The sequence below is a fragment of the Glycine max genome, chromosome 9 (assembly GCF_000004515.6).
Source record: "Glycine max cultivar Williams 82 chromosome 9, Glycine_max_v4.0, whole genome shotgun sequence".
Taxonomy (NCBI): domain Eukaryota; kingdom Viridiplantae; phylum Streptophyta; class Magnoliopsida; order Fabales; family Fabaceae; genus Glycine; species Glycine max.
The window spans coordinates 2,897,241-2,917,350 of record NC_038245.2 but is presented as its reverse complement, the minus strand read 5'-3'; the positions used below and the strand labels follow the sequence as shown (position 1 = coordinate 2,917,350).

The 20,110-nt window shown below is 32.7% G+C and overlaps 3 protein-coding genes and 1 pseudogene across 3 annotated transcripts; 3 read left to right on the top strand and 1 right to left on the bottom strand.

Moving 5' to 3' along the window:
* Positions 1-187: 187 nt before the first annotated feature.
* LOC100792967 (probable pectinesterase 67) lies at positions 188-1,983 on the bottom strand. The gene is made up of 5 exons (XM_003533102.4): positions 1,661-1,983; positions 1,393-1,555; positions 978-1,184; positions 646-893; positions 188-530 (listed from the first exon to the last, which is right to left on the bottom strand). The coding sequence occupies exons 1-5, from the start codon at positions 1,927-1,929 to the stop codon at positions 377-379; spliced, it is 1,041 nt and encodes a 346-aa protein (XP_003533150.1). The 5' UTR covers positions 1,930-1,983; the 3' UTR covers positions 188-376.
* Positions 1,984-8,379: 6,396 nt separating this feature from the next.
* On the top strand, positions 8,380-10,611 carry LOC100815323 (GDSL esterase/lipase At4g16230). The gene is made up of 5 exons (XM_006586825.3): positions 8,380-8,629; positions 8,795-8,922; positions 9,007-9,252; positions 9,625-9,880; positions 10,213-10,611. The coding sequence occupies exons 1-5, from the start codon at positions 8,380-8,382 to the stop codon at positions 10,440-10,442; spliced, it is 1,110 nt and encodes a 369-aa protein (XP_006586888.1). The 3' UTR covers positions 10,443-10,611.
* Positions 10,612-11,660: 1,049 nt separating this feature from the next.
* LOC100795060 (GDSL esterase/lipase At4g16230-like) lies at positions 11,661-12,913 on the top strand (annotated as a pseudogene).
* A 693-nt stretch (positions 12,914-13,606) lies between these two features.
* Positions 13,607-19,377, top strand: LOC100814799 (probable protein phosphatase 2C 42). Its single transcript, XM_006586824.4, has 4 exons — positions 13,607-14,391; positions 14,746-15,116; positions 17,958-18,194; positions 18,770-19,377. Exons 1-4 carry the CDS (start codon positions 14,088-14,090, stop codon positions 18,980-18,982), a joined length of 1,125 nt encoding a protein of 374 aa, XP_006586887.1. The 5' UTR covers positions 13,607-14,087; the 3' UTR covers positions 18,983-19,377.
* Positions 19,378-20,110: the final 733 nt, after the last annotated feature.

Sequence of the window (20,110 nt, the reverse complement as noted above, 5' to 3'; positions counted from 1 at the left end):
TCTACATGAACACAATCCATTACCGCCACAATTAACTTGTAAATGTAAAACAGTCTATAAAAATAACAAACATGCACCTGAAATGACATGTTTCTGGTTTAACTCAAATAATCTTTTATAGCATTAACAAGAGCCAAAGAAGACAAGTACAAGGCAATAACGATACCTACTCTTAAAAACGGTTGATCTTTGATAATTTTAATTCAATCTAAAATGCGAACTAGGCATAAATCTAAAGTACTACTATAAATTACAAGCTGTGTCATGACAAAGTGACTACACAATGCAGCATCTGCTAACACAATCCAAATGCATATTCAAGAGTCTCTCACGTCCTTCATTCTCCATCTAAAAGCTTTGCATGAGAACAACACGATTATACCCACGCTGGCAACCAATTCTTGCCATCTATGTAATCTATTGATATGAAAGGAGCAACTTCTTCCTTAGTTAGCTGCCTAGACCAAGGAGCACGTCCCGTTGTTAAAGCTCCAGGTCCATGGCATTCGTACTCCGCATGGTATAGATCTCTACAATTTTAATCAATTATTACCACACAATTAATCAATATTAATCTCATTAACATAAATACATAATCATACTATGTACAAATATAAGAGGAAGTTCAATTAGTGATTTTCTTACTTTGTGCTACCATCATAGCTCCAATTGGTCCACCCTTCTGGGACAATGGTCTTAGATAGATACGTCTCAGCAAAAATCACCCTAGAATAAGGACCCTTTGCTCTTCCTAGGTACACCCCTCCAATGCCATAAACCTTTCCTTTGATGAAGATAAACCCGCTCATCTCACCTTCACTTTCCCTATTTTGAGCTGTGACTGAACCTTTAATCGTTACCCTTTTGTCATCCACCACAAATATATCCGCTTTCTACATAGAAACGTATTCAGTGTGTGATTCACTCCTAATAATGGATGCTAAGAAAAGTATGGATGAAAGACGCATGTAACTTACATGGAAGATCGATCTGCCACGGCCAAATATGAAATCAATTGAGCCTTGAATGTAGCAACTTTCATAGTAATGTCTACCTTTGTAATCGAAAAGAGTATTATGAGTACTGTAAAATGCGCAATGATAAAATGCCACTTTGTCTGCTGCCACAAATGCTGCCACTGATTGGTTTTGCGAGGTATATGCAATCCCCGTAGGTGCCTCATTCTGCAATGAAAATAACAACAAAATAACTATCACAACTTTGTTAAAAAAATTTAGCTAGATGTGGATAAATGTAAAAAAATATTTAAAATACAATGCATATTCCTTAAATTTTATCACAAAATATTTTCTCCTGATAAATTTTATTTCATTTTCAACCCCCTTTTCCATCACAAGGTTGCAAAGTTTTGAGTATATAGAAAGAATTGACCTTGAAGCTAATTCCAAAGGCAATGAAGTCGTGTGCTTCGACTTTGAAGGTGGCAGAATCTATGTTATCTTCAGAGCTCTGAGACCAAACTATGGCAGTTTTTCCTCTCCCATTCCCTCTCATGAATATATAAGGCTTATTTTGTGGTACGTGCACCTTTTCTCTTCACATGATCAAAATGAAAATAAATAAAATTTAGCACGTTAAGTTCCTAAATATGATCAATTAACTTGTTATGGTTAGGTTATTATAAATAATATATTTGTACCTGTATATTCCTTTTCTAACATGGACGATGACCCATTTAGAATTTCCTTCAGGAATGGAATCTATGGCAGCTTGGATAGATTTGAACTCTCCATTGCCATTGATATCTACTTTGATGGTGCGATTGATTCCTAATTTTTCTGTTAACAAAGGAGAGTCTACAACGGTTTGTCCATCAAGGCAAAGAGCACAATGTGACAAGCAAAAAATGAGAATTGTCACTATGAATGATGAGACATGAAAAGACAACCAAGAACGAGGAGAAGCCATGTCTTGGAGTGGGTGGGTTGAGAATGTGAAGTTAGAATTTGCGTTTCGTGGCTTTTGTGTGAGGCATGACTATGGGAAATGGGAGGCTCTTAAGTGCCTAAGGGCATTCTTTATTTTTGGAGTTAAGATGTTAGGAAGGTAAAATTGAGCGTCACCCAATTGAAGGACAAAGGATGGTTACAAGATATTCTCTATATTGGAGGATGTCCATTAGTTCATTTAATTTAGTTGCGTGACCCATGCGGCAAGTGGTTAGTTTGGTTTCTATGTTACTACTTTGGGGCTTTTGGCCGGTACTAAATGAATTGAAGGATTAAAATTGATTACATATGATCAGGGTAACATCTCATTTCTTAATGAAAACGCAAGTTTCTGTATGATATATACTTACGCCTATATTTATTGGTACAAATTAAATACTTATTCCAAAATAATTGATATTGATAAGTTTATGTATTTAAATTAAAATGTATTCATCAACCACATGCTTATTTTGTGCATTTCGTTATTTAACATTTTACCTCAAATTAAATAGGTCAATCTTACTAGTGAAAGAAGATTGATTGTGTGTCAGATAGAAGTCTAAAATTTATAAAAATACCAGTAACCACTATTAAATGGACTTTGCAATAGTTATATCCATCCCATTTTTTTTTAAGTACACTACCCTTCCTTTCTTAAAAACAATCTTCTCTCCCTGGCATACCCCCTTTTATCCTCGTTTTTCATAGAAACAACACATTTTCTTCTCTCATGACACTCCCTCTCCCTCCCCTCTTTCACTCTATTTATCCCTTTTGATCTCTTGTTATGTTGTCCTTTTGTTGTATTATTAGGATTTTTTTCATCCTCCAAACTCCCTGTTGTCGCAGTGGAGTGCCTCTTAGATTTGTTTAGATTGAATTATCCATATCAATTATATGTTTTCTCCACTTCAATTGCTTCATTGTACAATTTTTCTTTTATATTAGATTTTTAATGGTCCTAGTGTTTTTTGCTTGAATTTTTTAGCATGTTTTTCTTAACATTCTGGAAAAATATTTTTCAGAAGACAAAATAGTGTTCCAAAAAATACTTTCTAGGATGTAAAAAACAATTGTTCCAAAAAATACTTTCCAGAACTCAGTTTTGATTTTTAACATTCCGAAAAGTACTTTCTAAAACATTAAATAATATTCCAAAAAATAATTTTAGTAATGTCAAAAACAAAACATAGTTATGGAAAGTATATTCTGGAATAATAATTCTGTATCAATGTTTATGGTATGGAGAGTATATATGATAATAAAAAAGTTGAAAAAGTTAAATAGGAGTATACTTAGCAAAAAAGGAGTGTAGATATAGCAAAAGTCTGTTAAATGTAATTTCACTAGGAAAAATCATTTGAGAAAACAAATGAAGATTATATGTCACGAAAGACGACTTGCAGTTGATTTTATGATTAATGTTGCTCGTCATTCCTAGATGATGATTTACCTAGCAATGAAGAAAATTGTTAAATAATTTGGTAATAATGTACGAAAACACTTTTTTCTTTTAATAACCTTTTTTCTTCTTGCTTCAAACAATTTATTCTCCCTCCTTATTGCTTAAATATTCATTCATAAAACTTTTGACCAAAATATCTTCCTATCAGCATTCCTTAAAAGAAGGGTTAATTTAAACTTCAACAAAAAAGTTATCGTTATGTTTCAATTCTTTTTAGCTTTATTGTAAATTAATAAAATAGATTTGTATCTCCCTGCTCTTTGCTCTTGCGCAGGTCTGTTTTTGTTTGAAAAAAAGAGTATAATTTTAATAATTTATAAATATTTTATAGTGACATATCAAATAGTAACTCTAAATGTAGTGTTTTATTTAATTACCATTGATCTAATCGTGCAACAACTTGAGGTCTTAATGGAAAGAGAGAATTGCAATTATAATTTTGAATTTTAAATGTAATTTTAATTTTTTTATAATTAAAATTAGCTTAAAATATATTTGAATTGTGTAAAGAATTAAACATATAAATTGTAAATTTATTATATATATATGAGATAATTTTACTTGAGCTAATTAGAATCACTTAATAGTAAAAAAATTCTTTTCAACATTTAATATAACTACATTCATAAGATTTAAGCTCAAAATTTTTAATTAAATTAAAATAACTCAAAATTATTTGTGTGAAGTATTTATCAATTTTATCAATAAATATTTTTATTGAAAAATTTGACTAATTATATTTGATGGAGTCTTTCCTCCCAATTAATAAAAAATATATATCCTTAAATTTATAATTAGCTTAAATATCTTTTTAGTCCTTATAATTTAATATTTTTTTATATTTTATTCTTGTAAAATTATTTTTTATTTTTAGTACTTTATTTTATTTTTCGTGTTTACCACAATTTAGATAACACTTTTTTTTCTAATTTAACCCAACTTTTTTAGGTATAATGGTGGCAATTACCAGCACTGTATAATCCATATAAAGTATCCAAGTTTATTGATCTAATCCTTATTTGCTCCATCAAATCATAACTGAACAAATTGAATGAAGAACGTGAAAAATTGGAGGGTGCGAACGAGATGTTATCTGTATTCTTACAAAACTGTAGAGTATTTGCTTCACGCAGACATTCACCTGTCTGTGGTGCCTTGCTAATTGCTAATTAAAATTCGGACATAAACTCACTATTTTTGCTGCATTAAAGATTTGACAACCTACCCGCCATTATTTATTCTGTAGCCACAATACTGAACGCCCATATCTTACTGTCATACTATGCCTAAACAATAATGAGGGTGAGATAACAAAGTTTCACGGACTTTGGAACTTGGTTTGGAAGTCCTACTCCAACATTTTTTTTTTTTTTGTATAGTTAAAAATAGAAGTCAATTGCCAGCAACACTAGTGTTTACTCGTTTATGCATGCATATGATGCTACTGTACATGTTGGGCATGTTCAACACCAATATAAGTTCTTATTATTTAGATCAAACTCAATCCATCAAAATTGACAGATGTATAACAGTTGTTTCACGTTTATATACGTTAATTTTATTATATCACTGATCAATAATGGATCTCCAACATATCTTTCTCACACCTACAATTGAACATGTCAAACACAATTGGATAACTGGACATTTATGTGTGGTAGGGTAGTAATTATTAAGATAAACTTTAATATTATCTTATAATTTGAGTTTAATCTAATTCAATCCTAAATACTTTTAAATGAGACTTATCCCTTTTTTTATACTTTAATATGACTATATCAATAGAATATTTGGATTGAGTTAGAACAAATCTAAATTCTAAGATAAGTACATATATGATGCAATGCATCCTAATCGATCATTCCTCAAACCTGATAGCTTCAATTTGATGAAAAGCTTTGTAATTCTTTCATATGCTGTTCACTGTGCACCGTAAAGAAACTGAAAAGAAGAGTGGCAAGTTGACAGGTTATCTTAAATTCAAAGCAGTGATGAAATTACGAAATGGGGAAAGTTCCTGTCAAGTGTCATGGATTCATACTTTTTTTTTGCAAGAGGCAGGAGCACATTTAATTGGGGAAACGTGACAATCCGTAGGCTTTCACTTAACCTCCTGCATTTTGTTGATAGTTGAAGAATATTTTTAAAATGAATGATTGCTAGCTATGCCATGCACGGATTTCATTGTGTTGCACACAACTTTGGCACATAGTTGAAGAAGCTCATAGTTAGAAAACAGCTGGTTCGGGGACAAAACAAGTTGCATCGATGATTGTCTCTGGGTTATAGTTCAGAAATTAATAGATAAAAAGTTTTTTTTTTTTTTGTCAAAAACTATACTGAGAGTATATTAAAACTTATCATGAAAGTATAGTTTTTTATACATGATGATGAGAGTATATTGATAACACTAATGTAAACTTTTTTACACTATTAATCATGAATGATTTTTAAGATAATTATTAGATTGTTTTAGACTACCATCATCCTAGTTAATCTTTATAAGACAATAACTTTATTATACATAATAATTTATGATAAAATATAAAAAAATAGATTATCGGTTAATCTTTAGATGATACTTAAGTATTATTATTTCTTTTTTATAAATTGTGAAAATTGAATACCTGTTATATATAGACTTTATAAAATGACTTTATATCATGAACAATTGATGTTTAAGTACCATCCAATAATTTCTCTAAAATGATGAGTGAATAGGCAATTTAGTCCCTGAGATTGTACCCATTTTGTATATTAGTCCCTAACTTAATATTAAATTCAAAATAGTCCATATCTTTGCATAAGTGTTGCAAAATAGTCCTTCCGTTAAATTTTAAAGTAACGCCGTTAGTGATGTCAATTTTAGTGCCACGTGGACTATCCACGTGGCACTAAAGGATGACGTGACATGACACGTGGACATGCCTGATGCCACGTCATTTGATGATAATAAAATGAGTAAATAGGTAATTTAGTCCCTGACTTTGTACCTCTGTTACATATTAGTCCCTAACTTAATGAAAAATTCAAAATAGTCCCTATCTTTTGCATAAGTATTGCAAAATAGTCCCTAACTTAAAAGATGCTAGAAATCATGCTTAAAGTGTCCATGCATTGCAAAGGTTGTGCCTAGCACGATTTCTGACTGCGCAGATTCCTCCTTGGATTCCTTGTCGTCTTTTGATTCCTTTGGTTTTTTCTCTTCTTCTTTCTTTTCTTCTTCATTTGCTTTTTTCTCCTCCACTTTGTTTTCCTCTGGTTTTTTCTCTTCCTATTCAAAACACACAAAAAATCAGAACCCAGAATGATACATTGATGGTAATTGAAGAAAAAAAAAAAGAGGAAAAGAGAATGGTTATGCAGACCTCGCCCATTGGTGTTGACAGCTACAGAGATAAGGTTGTTGCTGTGGATTTTTGGTTCTTTTTATTTGTGCAAGTGTGTGTGAGTTCTTTTTCGTATATATGCCTCAATTGGTTCAAAACCATTAAATTTGAAGAAGTCACTCATTCTATCATCATCAAATGGCGTAACACTAAAATTGACCTTACTAACAACATTACTTTAAAATTTAACGGAAGGACTATTTTGCAATACTTATGTAAAAGATAGGGACTATTTTGAATTTTTCATTAAGTTAGGGACTAATATGCAACAAGGGTACACAGTCAGGGACTAAATTGTCTATTTACTCATTTTGTTATCATCAAATGACGTGGCATCAGACATGTCCACGTGTCATGCCACGTCATCCTTTAGTGCCACGTGGATAGTCCACGTGGCACTAAAATTGACCTCATTAACGGCGTTACTTTACAATTTAACGGAAGGACTATTTTGTAACACTTATGCAAAGATAGGGACTATTTTGAATTTAATATTAAGTTAGGGACTAATATGCAAAATAGGTACAATCTCAGGGACTAAATTGCCTATTCACTCCTAAAATGACATTATAAAATGTCTTTACATTAGTGTAAATGCCCCCCTTTACTTTTAAAAAAATCATTTTTAATTTCGTAATTAATGTCTTGATTAAGAGTGAATATTTGTATTTTTTGAAAATAAAACTTAATTTAATAAAACGTATTTATTTTTATCTGTTTTTGAGACAGATTTTAGAAAGTTTTAAAATTTGTAATTATTTTTTATAGCTTTTTTCTAAAGTTGCTTATCTTTTAACTCATGAAAAAGTATTAGCATTTTTTTGTAAAAGAAAAGATATGTTTTAAAATAAAAAGAATATTTTTCTTATTATCTTTTTTAAGCACTTTTTTTTATTATCTTATAAAATAGATGTAACAGATTTGCATTCATGATTGGTTGCTGGACATGAGAGCCATTAATGCTGACTCTCTCCATACTTTGATTTTAAACAGTATGTTGGGAAGTTGAGTTTTAAAAGTAACGGAGAGAGAGATTTTTTTTTATTTTTTACTTTTAATAAAACAGTATTTTTTTTTTTATTTTGATAACTTTTTTAAATGAAAGAAATAAAGTAATATATTAGTACAAACTTATTAATATACTAACTGTTTTCTTTATTTTTGTAAAGGTTATATAATTCTCTTAATCATAAAATAAAAAAATGTGTCCCTCCTTTCTTTTCCTTCAAAACTCAAATGAAAAACATGACATTAGATAATATCATGTTAAAGGGAAAAAAGACAACTTACATTAATAAACTCCACAAATAACGATACAGTACATCGTATTATAATTATTTTATGTTTTTCTTTCTTATTGCATGACATTATCATGCTTCTTACTAACACTAGAGGATACAAATTTCTCTTTCCTCTCGAGGAACTTCTCTATATATTATCCTGACCCCATCAACATTATCAAATACCAATCATATTCTTATGGTCTTGTGCACCTTATAGCAGTTAGTTATAGACAAAAAAATAGAGCTTCAAATTTTTCATTGTATTGATTATTTGTTCTATATATTTTCTAATGGGTATCAAGTTGAATAGACTAGTCACTGTTAAGATTTTGTTTCAAGTTTTTATAGTCCTATCGTTGTTTAGGATTACAACTTCGGATTTACAACCAGCAAATTTTGTCTTCGGAGATTCTCTTGTCGATGTTGGGAACAACAATTACATTGCTTCCCTCTCAAAGGCCAATTATGTTCCTTTTGGAATTGACTTTGGAAGACCAACAGGGAGGTTCACAAATGGAAGAACCATTGTTGACATTATAGGCAAGATTTACTGCTTGTTTTTTTCTTCTTCTTATATATCCTACTTATTGCATGGTTTTATCCATGTACCCAACCTTATCTAATAATGGGATAAAGCTTTGTTGTTGTCGTTGTTGTTGTTCACTTATCTGTCACTTGTCTAATAGCTTTATCATGTGCAATCAGGTCAAGAAATGGGTATTGGTTTTACACCACCTTACTTAGCACCCACCACAGTTGGACCAGGGGTTTTGGAAGGTGTCAACTATGCTTCTGGTGCAAGTGGAATCCTCAATCTCACTGGAAAACTCTTTGTAAGTTTTCTGCTTCAATATCTATTGTTTAAGTTCCAACTCTTAGTTGAATGAAATAGTAATAATGTGCATGTGATTTTGTAGGGTGACCGAATCAACTTCGATGCACAATTAGATAATTTTGCTAATACAAGGCAAGACATCATCTCCAACATTGGTGTTCCTGCGGCTCTCAATCTATTCAAAAGGTCTTTATTTTCAGTAGCAATGGGTTCCAACGATTTCATTAATAACTATTTAGCACCAGCAGTCTTAATTTACGAGAAGAATTTGGCATCTCCAGAACTCTTTGTGACCACCTTAGTCTCAAGGTTCAGAGAACAGCTCATTGTAATGTTTCTCAGAAGACCTAGCTTCTTAATATTTCATTCAGATAATAGTACTTTTTTTTTAGAGTAAATAACTCATACATTGACTATGTGAATAATTTTTTACATTGTCCTTTGATCATAAATTGATATATATATATATATATATATATATATATATATATATATATATATATATATAAATTTGTTTACTGTTATAATAATTTTTAATTGGTTGATAATATAAAATTTTTTACGTTAATAATGTATAGAAATTAAACTTTTTTTTCTCTAAATATTAGAAGGATTAGTAGGATATTGATGATTATATCATTGTTCTTTTATAAAGTTTGGTGTTAATTATTGTTATGCTTATGAACATTAATGTCTGCAGAGGCTATTCAATCTAGGTGCCAGGAAAATTATCGTGACAAATGTGGGGCCTATTGGGTGTATACCAATTCAGAGGGATATGAATCCAGCTGCTGGTGATGGCTGTGTCACTTTCCCCAATCAGTTAGCACAGTCATTTAATATCCAGTTGAAGGGCCTCATCGCAGAGCTCAATTCAAATTTGAAGGGTGCAATGTTTGTTTATGCAGATGTCTACAACATTTTAGAAGATATACTCAACAATTACGAAGCATATGGTGTGTGTCTGACTTGACAACTAATCTGTTAAAATTTCATTAATCATAAAAATAGGACAGTCACAAGGAGTGACCACCCCATTCAAATCTATTATTACCTTAATTTTGGATGGAGAAATATTTAGATAGTCTCAAGATCATAACATGTTTAATTTTAATCAATCTCTACATAATATATAGTCAAAATTTTCAAATTACAAGAAAAAACAAATAATACTTGATTATGTGTCATGTGAAAATTGATTAGTATCATGCTGATTCCTGATCATATAATAATTTCACCTTTGCATGATGTTTTTGAACTAATTAGACCCTTTTTTTTAATGTGGTAGGTTTTGAGAACCCATCTTCCTCGTGTTGTTCCATGGCTGGGCGTTTTGGAGGTTTGGTTCCCTGTGGTCCTACTTCGAGCATTTGCTGGGACAGATCCAAGTATGTGTTCTGGGACCCTTGGCATCCTACTGATGCTGCAAATGTTATCATCGCTAAGCGCCTCTTAGATGGTGATCATAATGACATTTTTCCAATGAATGTTGGCCAACTGATTCAATATTTGATCTGATTCTTCTGCTAATATGAATGTTTGAGGGATGCTTTGGAGATACTATTATAGATATCCTACATTTTGTATTGAGAGTAGGCAATATGTTTATTGATTGATGTTGTTGTTAGGGCAGGGTACCCCTGCAACTAGGAAATGTCAATTGTCAAATGTGTGCCTCTCTAGTGATTAATGCACCGGCTAGTTTAAAATGTAACAGTGAAACTCGTGATTTACGATGAAATGCAAGCATTTTTATAATCCTAGTTTATTTGCATTACCTTTGGTGGTGGATTCAAGCACGAGCATATCTTTTGAATCTAAGACATCTAAGTACACTCAATCAACGGATGCAGCTAAAGCATGGCTCAGGAACCAAACTGTTAAATGTTTAATCCAAAAGTCAATTACCATAAACAGAACCATAGGTCTCATTTTGTTCAACTGAAAATATGAATAGCAAGGCCTTATTGCTCTGTTTAAATTATAAGCTTATTTATGTTTAATCCATTTTAATAATAGATTAGGTATTTAATCTACTGAAACATTGACGATGCAACACCATTTGAATAATCTTTAATATCGAAGGTTAATCTTTTTTAACCAAAATAATAGTTCTATTCCAATTTAGGTTGATTTTGGATTCAAATATCACATAAAGAAAGAGATACATTTAAAAAAAAAAAAAACCCACCATTTCATATGAACCTTCTTCACAACTCTTGAGCCTGTGTTTCAAACATTACCGTGAGGGACTCAGTTATAGAAGTCTCAGATAATGAGGTTAGAATCAAGACATGGCAAGGTGGATCAGTATCAGGAGTGGCATTCAGTAATATTCACATGGATAGCGTAAGGAATCCCATTATAATTGACCAGTTTTGTTGCCTCACTAAGAAGTGGCTTGTACCATATGCAACACCATATTCCTTACTGCAAACTCTTGTATAAACAGGACAACTCTTTAGAATAAATTGGGATAACCAGGACCATTTTATAATTGCACTGCCACCCCTTATCAATTTATTGACTAATCATTTCCCTCACGGACAATGCCTTTATGCTTACAATGTGTGACACTAGCGATTTTCATGCCATAGAATGAAAAACTTGTTTTCTAGCCTATTAAATAATTAAGCTCATTTTCCACACCATATTATAAAAATTCCTTGGTGGGTCCACAATGTGCTTTAACAAGACTAACAGTTAGTGGCAATTATTTGGGTATTTCACCTTAATCATTGGCATATTATAAAACTCATTGTATGCCCCATCCTTGAGCAGAGAACAAAACAAGCATTTTCTCTAATAATATCCTTTTTTATGGGTATAATAGAAGAGTTTTTGTGGTCTTGCTCTTGTTCAGGATTGGAATGCCCACTGGGCGGTTCAGCAATGGAAGAACAGTTGCAGATGTCATAAGTGAGAGTTACTGATTTTCATTAGGTTCTATATTTCTTTATTTCTTTGTTCAAATTAATGTATTGATTATTATTTCTCTTTAATTGTGTGATGTGTGCTACCAGATCAGAAACTGGGCCTTGGATCCCACTACTACTGGATCAGTGGTTCTAAAGGGTGTCAATTATGCCTCTGGTGCAGGTGGAATTCTTAATAACTCTAGCGAAAATTTTGTAAGTTTTATGCTTCAATTAATGCTTGGTTAAGTTCTATGTACAATAGTTGGGAGTATTAAACTTCAAATTTCGATTTTGAACCATACAAAACAGCCTTTTCCTTACTTCTAGTCCTGTGTCACACTCCTTTGTTAGAATGGATTGCTTATCTTTGTAATGATTACTTTGAAAATCATATTTAAGTTAATCTATAATTGGTTGACTTTTTATGAAAATTAAACTAGTGATTTGTATGCCATTTATATGTTAAATAGTGATGATAAGCATAATCTTCATGTTAATAACAGGGTGGTCGAATCAACTTCGATGCACAGATTGACACCTATGCAAATACTAGGCAAGAAATCATCTCATTAATTGGTGTTCCTGCGGCTCGCAATTTGTTTAAGAAGGCCCTCTTTACAATAGCACTAGGCTCAAATTCCAGAAAGGGTGTTGGTATCTCCGGAAACATTTGTGGTCACATTGATATCAAGACTCAGACTACAACTCACTCTAATTTTTCTAAGAACCTAGAAAGCTTTGTTTTAAAAAAAAATGTTTCTATTTTCTTTGTTGATCACGAGCAATTTACTATTTGCGGCGGCTATTCAGTCTAGGGGCCAGAAAAATTGTTGTGGCTAATGTAGGGCCTATTGGGTGCATACCATATGTGAGGGATTTTAACCCATTAGCTGGAGATGAATGTGTAACTTTCCCAAATGAGCTAGCTCAGTTTTTTAACACCCAATTGAAGAACCTTGTTGCAGAACTGAGGACAAAATTGGAGGGGTCGTTATTTAATTTTATTTAGTATAGGACACGTATTAATGTAAAACTTATGGTTAACATCAATTTAAATATATATTCCGGTAACAGTCCAGCCCATATTTGAAAATTAATTTTTACAAGATTTCAAAATTAATTTCATTTAACCTTAAAAAAAGAATTCTTAATTTTCTTGATTTTAGTATTGAGCTTTCTATTTAATATTTTAAAATTATACATCAATTAATAATTTGTATATTACTACTTAAGTATAAAATAGTTTTTTTTAGGCAAAGGATAAAATGTTATGACAAAATAAGTTTTTGACATAGCATTTGATTAGTAAGATAAGCTTTTGAATGGATAGAGTATATTATGCTTCCCACCAAAAAAAGAGAGTGTATTATGCTAGAAAACGAATTTAATAACAGTTTCACGCATAAAAAAAAAAAAAGATAGTGCTAATTAGCAGCCGTGAATTGTTATAGTTCTTCCACGGTTAAAAGGTAATAGTAAAGAAGATATTCACTCTACCTTTGAATAGAAAACGATAGTGACATGATGAAAAATAACAATTAATTTTAATTCGAGAATTGCATCACCAATAATTATAAAATTGTAAGTTTTGTGGCACTGATAAAAAGGAGAAGAGACGTAGAAGGTAGATGGCGGTGATTTAATATATAATTGAGATAGTAATTGGGTGCTGGAATAATAGAAAAATGACTAATGGAATAAAATGGTTTCAAGACAAAAAAAAAAAAGTTGACTTGGCATGGGTGACAAGGTTTTAACATAAAAAACAAAATTCAAACTCATTTCCTTATGATATATGAGTCAAATCCTTACCTTAAATTTTCTCTCCCTTGTTTGAAGCAATTCCATGTGAGTAAAGAGGAATTAATTGATATATAATTATTTCAGTTTAATATAAGATTTTGAGTTTGAATTCTAATGTGCATTAATCATGGGAAGAGACATAATAATTCTATACCAAAAAAAACTATGAAAAGAATATTAAGTGGAAAAAAAGAGGTGATGATAATAAAAAGAAAAGCACGCAACAAGGGCTTCCCCACACCATCCTCTCCCAACAAGAGCCCATTCCTGTTCCTCCACCACCGAACACACACGCCCTTTCCTTCCTTCATCACCTCGCGCTAACCTGCGCCCCCTGCTTAAATTGCGCACTCCTTCTTTATCCCATTCTTTCCTCAGATTCGGAAAAAAAAAGCTTTCCGGTGCTGGGGAGCCTAGGGTTAGGGTTTCTGAGAGATGTGGGATGTTCCATGCATTGATGAGCCTTATCGCGCGCTGTTGGAAGCCGTTCGGGCACGGTGACGACGCCGCTAATGCCGCCGCCGCCGCCGGAAGAGAATGCAAGGACGGCCTCCTCTGGTTCCGCGACATCGGAAAGTTCGCCGCCGGCGATTTCTCCATGGCCGTCGTCCAGGCCAACCAGGTCCTCGAGGACCAGAGCCAGATCGAGTCCGGCGCCTTCGGCTCCTTCGTCGGCGTCTACGACGGCCACGGCGGCCCCGATTGCTCCCGCTATGTCTGCGACAACTTGTTCCGCAATCTCCAAGGTTAGTTACTTCGCGATTCAATCTCTTTCCTTATATATAGCGCAATTCCAATTCTCGATCGTGAGTCAGAACTGTTTTTAGTTGCAAGTGATTTTCGTATCTTCGCTTTTCGTGAATTTCGGTTTTGGACTTTAATTTCACCACCTAAAAGTAGTTGCGCTTTTCAGTTTTCACAGGAATCATTGCACAGTTGAAAAATGCGTGTTGTGTAATTCTGTTGGAGCTATGTCACAATCGACCTCTCCTTTTTTTAAAAAATTAATATTGTCATGTATGTGTGTGGAATGGTCAATGGATATTGTGTGTTTAGGTACTTTAGGAGCCATTGTCATGTAGTTGTTGTTTGTTCCGCAGCGATATTGGCTGAGTCACAGAGTGTTGTGACATCTGAGGCCATTCAACAGGCGTTCCGGCGGACTGAGGAGGGGTTCACGGCGCTTGTTTCGGAGCTGTGGAGCTCCCGGCCGCAGATTGCGACTACTGGGACGTGTTGTTTGGTTGGGGTTATTTGCCGGCAGACGCTCTTTGTGGCGAGTCTTGGAGATTCCCGTGCTGTGTTGGGTAGGAGAGTCGGCAACACCGGTGGGATGGCCGCGATTCAGTTGTCTACGGAGCACAATGCGAATTTTGAGGCTATCAGGCAGGAGCTTAAGGAATTGCACCCGAATGACCCCCAGATTGTTGTCCTCAAACATGGAGTGTGGAGAGTAAAGGGAATTATTCAGGTAATTTTATATGCTTGCGTCCTCTCAAAAACCCTCCTTACTTGCCAATTAATGTTTGTTTGAATTCTCTATTGTGTTTTCTTCTTGAAGTCCTGAGCGGAAGGAACTCGAGTATTGAGTCTTGATGATAGGACAATAGTGTTGGAACCAACTGAACCTTTGTCCTCATGCTTCTAAAAAGAAGAGGAATAAAAAAAACATCTGTTTCCATACATGCTGCATTTGATGATCTATAGTTTATGAAAACCATATATGTTAACCGACTCAAGATATGTAAAGCCATAGTCTCAGGAGGGTATAATTGTTATTTTACCGTATTTTGTAATTTATCTTTAAGTTATATTATTATTATATATATTATATATTTGTGTGTGCCACATGACATTCCTCATGCTATTCCCATCCTCTTTATCTTCTACAATATTGTTTGCCAGAAATTCCTCCAAATTGCCTGATAAAAAGAAAGTTTTCATTTAGAATTAGAATACATTAACTTAAGTTCTTCACCAAAAAGAAAAATACATTAACTTAGTTATTGCTGCATAAAAATATTATAAAACTATTCGTCTTCTACTTCAACCAAGTTTAATCATTGTGGCATACAGCTTCATGCAATGGAAGCAGAGAACAGACTTGGGAAGTATAGTTAGTGAAGCTTGATGATAATGTTTGAAGTCATTGTAAATAGTTTAATTTTCATATATTGTCACTATAATTTTTTACACTATCAATCAATTAGAAATCACTCTTGAAATGACTTTTAAAGTAATTATTACAAAAGTCAACTATCTTACTATACTTCACAATTTAATCTAGTATAAATTAAGTTTTTCACTGTCAGTGCATTCTAATTTATTAAACAAACCCATTCAGTTCAGACTGTCTTTTTTTTTTTCTGCTGAAAGTATAAATATCCTTTGTGCTATAAAAGATGATTGGGGAAGAAAGAAACGTTATGAAGAAAAGAGTCGAACTAGATATCCTCATAAAGCAAGGAACAAGCAAGAAACATATAAAAGACAATCAAGGAGATCAAGACAATAAAACTCAATAAACCCTTTGTATATCTGACTATTCGTTGGCATGCTAACAGTTTCATGGGCTTTACGAAAAATAGGCCAGAAAAGGAATCCTTCCACATGAGATGTGAGGATTGAGAAGAATTTTTAAAGATATGATCATTACAGTAAATGCAAAAACAAGCATAATTAATAGCTAGCCAAATAGCATAAAGTTAATCTTCCGTAGTTATACCAAATTCCTTAAAACTAGTTGAAACTTGAATGGAGTTGGTCCAAGTTGAGAGATTATTCCCAGCCCTGGATTCCAAATTCCCCAATGGCATGAAGTAACCTACTTCAGATCCAAGTGGCTATAGGACAATGCAATAACAAAAGAAGCGTTGAATGCTGATGCCTATCTAATGCTATGCATAACACATATATCAAGCGAAAGTGTTCACTTGGCCTTCTGTTTTGCAGTATATTATTGGTATATATCATTGAGCATCTCCGTGAGTTTAGAAGTGATAATCTTATACCACCTACATAAATACAACATAAATAGATTTGCTTGTATTTTTCATATTTCAGAGTTGTCTACTATCAATGTAAATCTAGTGTTTTTGTGCTTCGATTAAGTACACAGGAAATGATACAGCAACATACCAAGAAACACAACGACAGAAAGATTAGTAATAGGCTAGAAGTTTGATTGCAACAACGTTGTCACCTATATTTTGCATGAGGGGGTTGGTTATCCCACATCATATATTTGAAGATTTAAAAAGATTAAAAAAATGTAAAAGTCAATCTTTTTATTAGAAAAATTCTTATGATTATGGTAATTGTGATATGAAAAAGGTGGGTGCTGGGATTGGAGAGGAGTGTTTTAAGCTGGTTGTTTACTAATGTAAAATAATTGGTACTTTAGAAAACTTAATATTTTTTTATTTCACAAAATTCTGCTTCTACTCATCTTGCTGTTATTTCACAAAATTCTGCTTCTACTCATTTTTATAAACAAAATACCAATATGGGTTTTTTTTTTCAAAACAATTTACCGTTATGTGTCTGTTTGGCCGTTGACTGTCCAAAATTTTGATTGATAGGTTTAAGGAGAACATGACACTTGGCATGTTATTTGACACATGTCATGTTTTATTGAACTTATTAGTCAAACATATAATTTTGACCGATCAACGGTCAAACAGGCCCATAGTGGTAAATTGTTTTGAAATAGACTCATATTGGTGTTTTGTTTATAAAAATGACCCAAAATGATCAATCACTCATTTTGTTTATATCCCTCTATTTCTTTTTGTGTGTTGAATTTTTAGATTTTTGTTCCTATTTGTTGTTTTCAAAGTTCAAGGTAACATTATTTTTCATCAATTATACTTTTACTTCCCACCTAATTTTTAATTTACACATATATCATGAAAGTGAAAATCAAAAACAACTTGTAAACGTTTACTATGGAGTAAAAGTGAAAAAGGATACAATAAGAAACTTCATCTATTTTGTTAGAAACAAGAAAATTTATTCTATTTCTTGGTTCCTGTATACAAACCTTAGTTTTCAGGTATAAATTCTGTGAAAAACCATTCACGTTATTATCGTGGTTATATATGAGAACAATGAAAGCAGTAATCACAAACTGTAAATATGCTTTTCCCATTCAATCTTCAGCTGCTTTTTTTATTCAATTTATGATATTAATGGTTCATGTTTTTCCAAGAAATTCCTGCAACCATTATCTTATTTTTCAGTGTTAGTGTCTTACTTTCCACTCTCGAATTAATGTTGATACATATCACCACTTTCATGATATTTGGTGCAGGTTTCTAGATCTATAGGTGACGTATATATGAAACATGCGCAGTTTAACCGCGAACCCATTAATGCAAAATTCAGACTCCCCGAACCAATGGACATGCCTTTCTTGTCTGCTAATCCAACTATTCTTTCTCATACTCTCCAACCAAATGATTCCTTCCTTATATTTGCATCAGATGGTTTATGGGAGCACTTGAGTAATGATCAAGCAGTGGATATTGTTCACAGCAGTCCACGCGCGGTAAGATTCTTTTCCACCTTTTGATTTTCTTAATAGTACTTAGTTGTGTACTGGACATCACTTGGTTCATGGTTTCTTTCCGTCATCTAAATATGACTAAAGAATGCTTTGCTTTTATTTGTTTTGAACTTGATTTAACACATTGATTACATCTATCTTTGCCTGTATTATGAGCGCAACTACTACTATTTTGCAGTATTACAGTGAATAGAATAGTATGTGTAATTACCAGTATCATAGGCTTAACAAGTTATACATCTTCACTGTCAACTTCTCTACTGTTTTGCCTGGTGCTTTGACTTTGTCAATGAGTTGCGAAACTCTTGCAACCTCTATTGCTATTCCTCCAAGGGATGCAGAGTACTCGAGAATCATGAAGTTCTAGAAATACAATTTCATGATATGGATTTGCATTTTATTTTTGCACAATAGTTGAAATTTTGAGGGGTTGATTTTATTTTCTCAGCTGGTTGTTTGTTTTGTTTAGTTTAGTTTTTTCTTTCTACTGTCATGCGCTCATGCCATTCTCGTGCCTATCTTGAATCCATTGGTGCTTATAAGTTGTGTGAATTCAGGGTAGTGCCAAGAGACTTGTCAAGGCTGCCCTACACGAAGCAGCAAGAAAGCGTGAAATGCGATATTCAGACCTTTACAAGATTGACAAGAAGGTTCGTCGCCATTTTCACGACGATATAACTGTTATTGTTTTATTCTTAAACCACGACCTTATATCCAGAGGCGCAGTTCTAAATACGCCACTCACAATTCGAAGTGCTCTCGATCACTGACTCTTATGATTTGTAAACATGCTTCTCTTATACGGGTGTTCTGGCAACTGTGCCAATTCCAGAAAATACACCATTGGCACGTTGCTAGAATATACCATTCATAGTGCTGCCACGTATGGTTACTGATAACGAGACAACTTATTGATGACGCACGAACTTGTAACACTTGTTAGAAATTTATCCATGAAAATGAAAAAGAAAAAAAAATCAGAAAAGTAATTTTGTCTAGCAATTTGTCAAATCCCCTAGAATTAAATAATGCTGTTATTAGAAGGAAGTGCTTGATCTAATCTCCGTGCAAATTTCGTGCACGAGCAAAGTTGTATCATGTATGTAAGAGTTCATGGATAATCCTCAATCAGCTTGTTGATTGAATGAATTCAATTATTTGATCAGAAGATATGTTAGAGTTTTCGTGTATAATTAATTATCGTAGCGGAATGAGGTATATGATTGTTTTGTCTTTTTCAACACTAACCGCGAATGTTAAAATTCATGGACTATAGAATGATTAATGAATCATATAACATGCATGTGTTGGGTTTGATAACTTTATTAGTGTCCAATTCTAATGATTAATTTAGAAAATTGAGTGTGCTCAGAAATTGTGTAGTTGAAGCACTTACCATATGAAGTGTTCATATTATGAATGTTTTAAAGATTTATTACCTTACGGACGAAAAGTATTCTCATTAGAAAAGAAAAGTTTATTAATTTAAAAAATATTTTTCAATCGTTCAAAAAATTTACAAATAAAGGCTTGTCATTGTTAGGGATAATTTTTAACTTTAAATGTGGTTATGGATCATTTTAAAATTTTAGATAAACAGATCCTGGCTGATGCTTGATAATCTACATCCTTATGTGGTAAAGTTGTTTACATAATCATTTAATAACACTGTTAAGCATCTTCTATTTAAGGGGAAAAAATTAAATGCCAGCGTAAGAAAGGCTGTGTGAGTGTTACTTGGAAAAACATAATACAATAATGATCCCACACTCAATTTTTTTTATCAACAAATATATAATTCATCAAGTGAAAAATTATAAGAATTGATCATCAAAATTAATAATAATATAATTACAATAGTGATTGGAACATTGTAAAATTACCTCCATAATTAAGTA

Bases quoted from the DNA above. Each gene is read 5' to 3' on its own strand.
- LOC100792967 (XM_003533102.4), bottom strand. From the start codon at position 1,929: ATGGCTTCTCCTCGTTCTTGGTTGTCTTTTCATGTCTCATCATTCATA. The intron at 894-977 runs GTAAGTTACATG...GTTTCTATGTAG, and splicing joins GTGGCAGATCGATCTTCCAT to AAAGCGGATATATTTGTGGT. The intron at 531-645 runs GTAAGAAAATCA...TTAAAATTGTAG, and splicing joins AGCTATGATGGTAGCACAAA to AGATCTATACCATGCGGAGT.
- LOC100814799 (XM_006586824.4), top strand. From the start codon at position 14,088: ATGTTCCATGCATTGATGAGCCTTATCGCGCGCTGTTGGAAGCCGTTC. The intron at 14,392-14,745 runs GTTAGTTACTTC...TTTGTTCCGCAG, and splicing joins CTTGTTCCGCAATCTCCAAG to CGATATTGGCTGAGTCACAG. The intron at 18,195-18,769 runs GTAAGATTCTTT...GTGTGAATTCAG, and splicing joins TTCACAGCAGTCCACGCGCG to GGTAGTGCCAAGAGACTTGT.
- LOC100815323 (XM_006586825.3), top strand. From the start codon at position 8,380: ATGGGTATCAAGTTGAATAGACTAGTCACTGTTAAGATTTTGTTTCAA. The intron at 8,630-8,794 runs GCAAGATTTACT...ATGTGCAATCAG, and splicing joins AACCATTGTTGACATTATAG to GTCAAGAAATGGGTATTGGT. The intron at 9,253-9,624 runs GTAATGTTTCTC...TAATGTCTGCAG, and splicing joins GGTTCAGAGAACAGCTCATT to AGGCTATTCAATCTAGGTGC.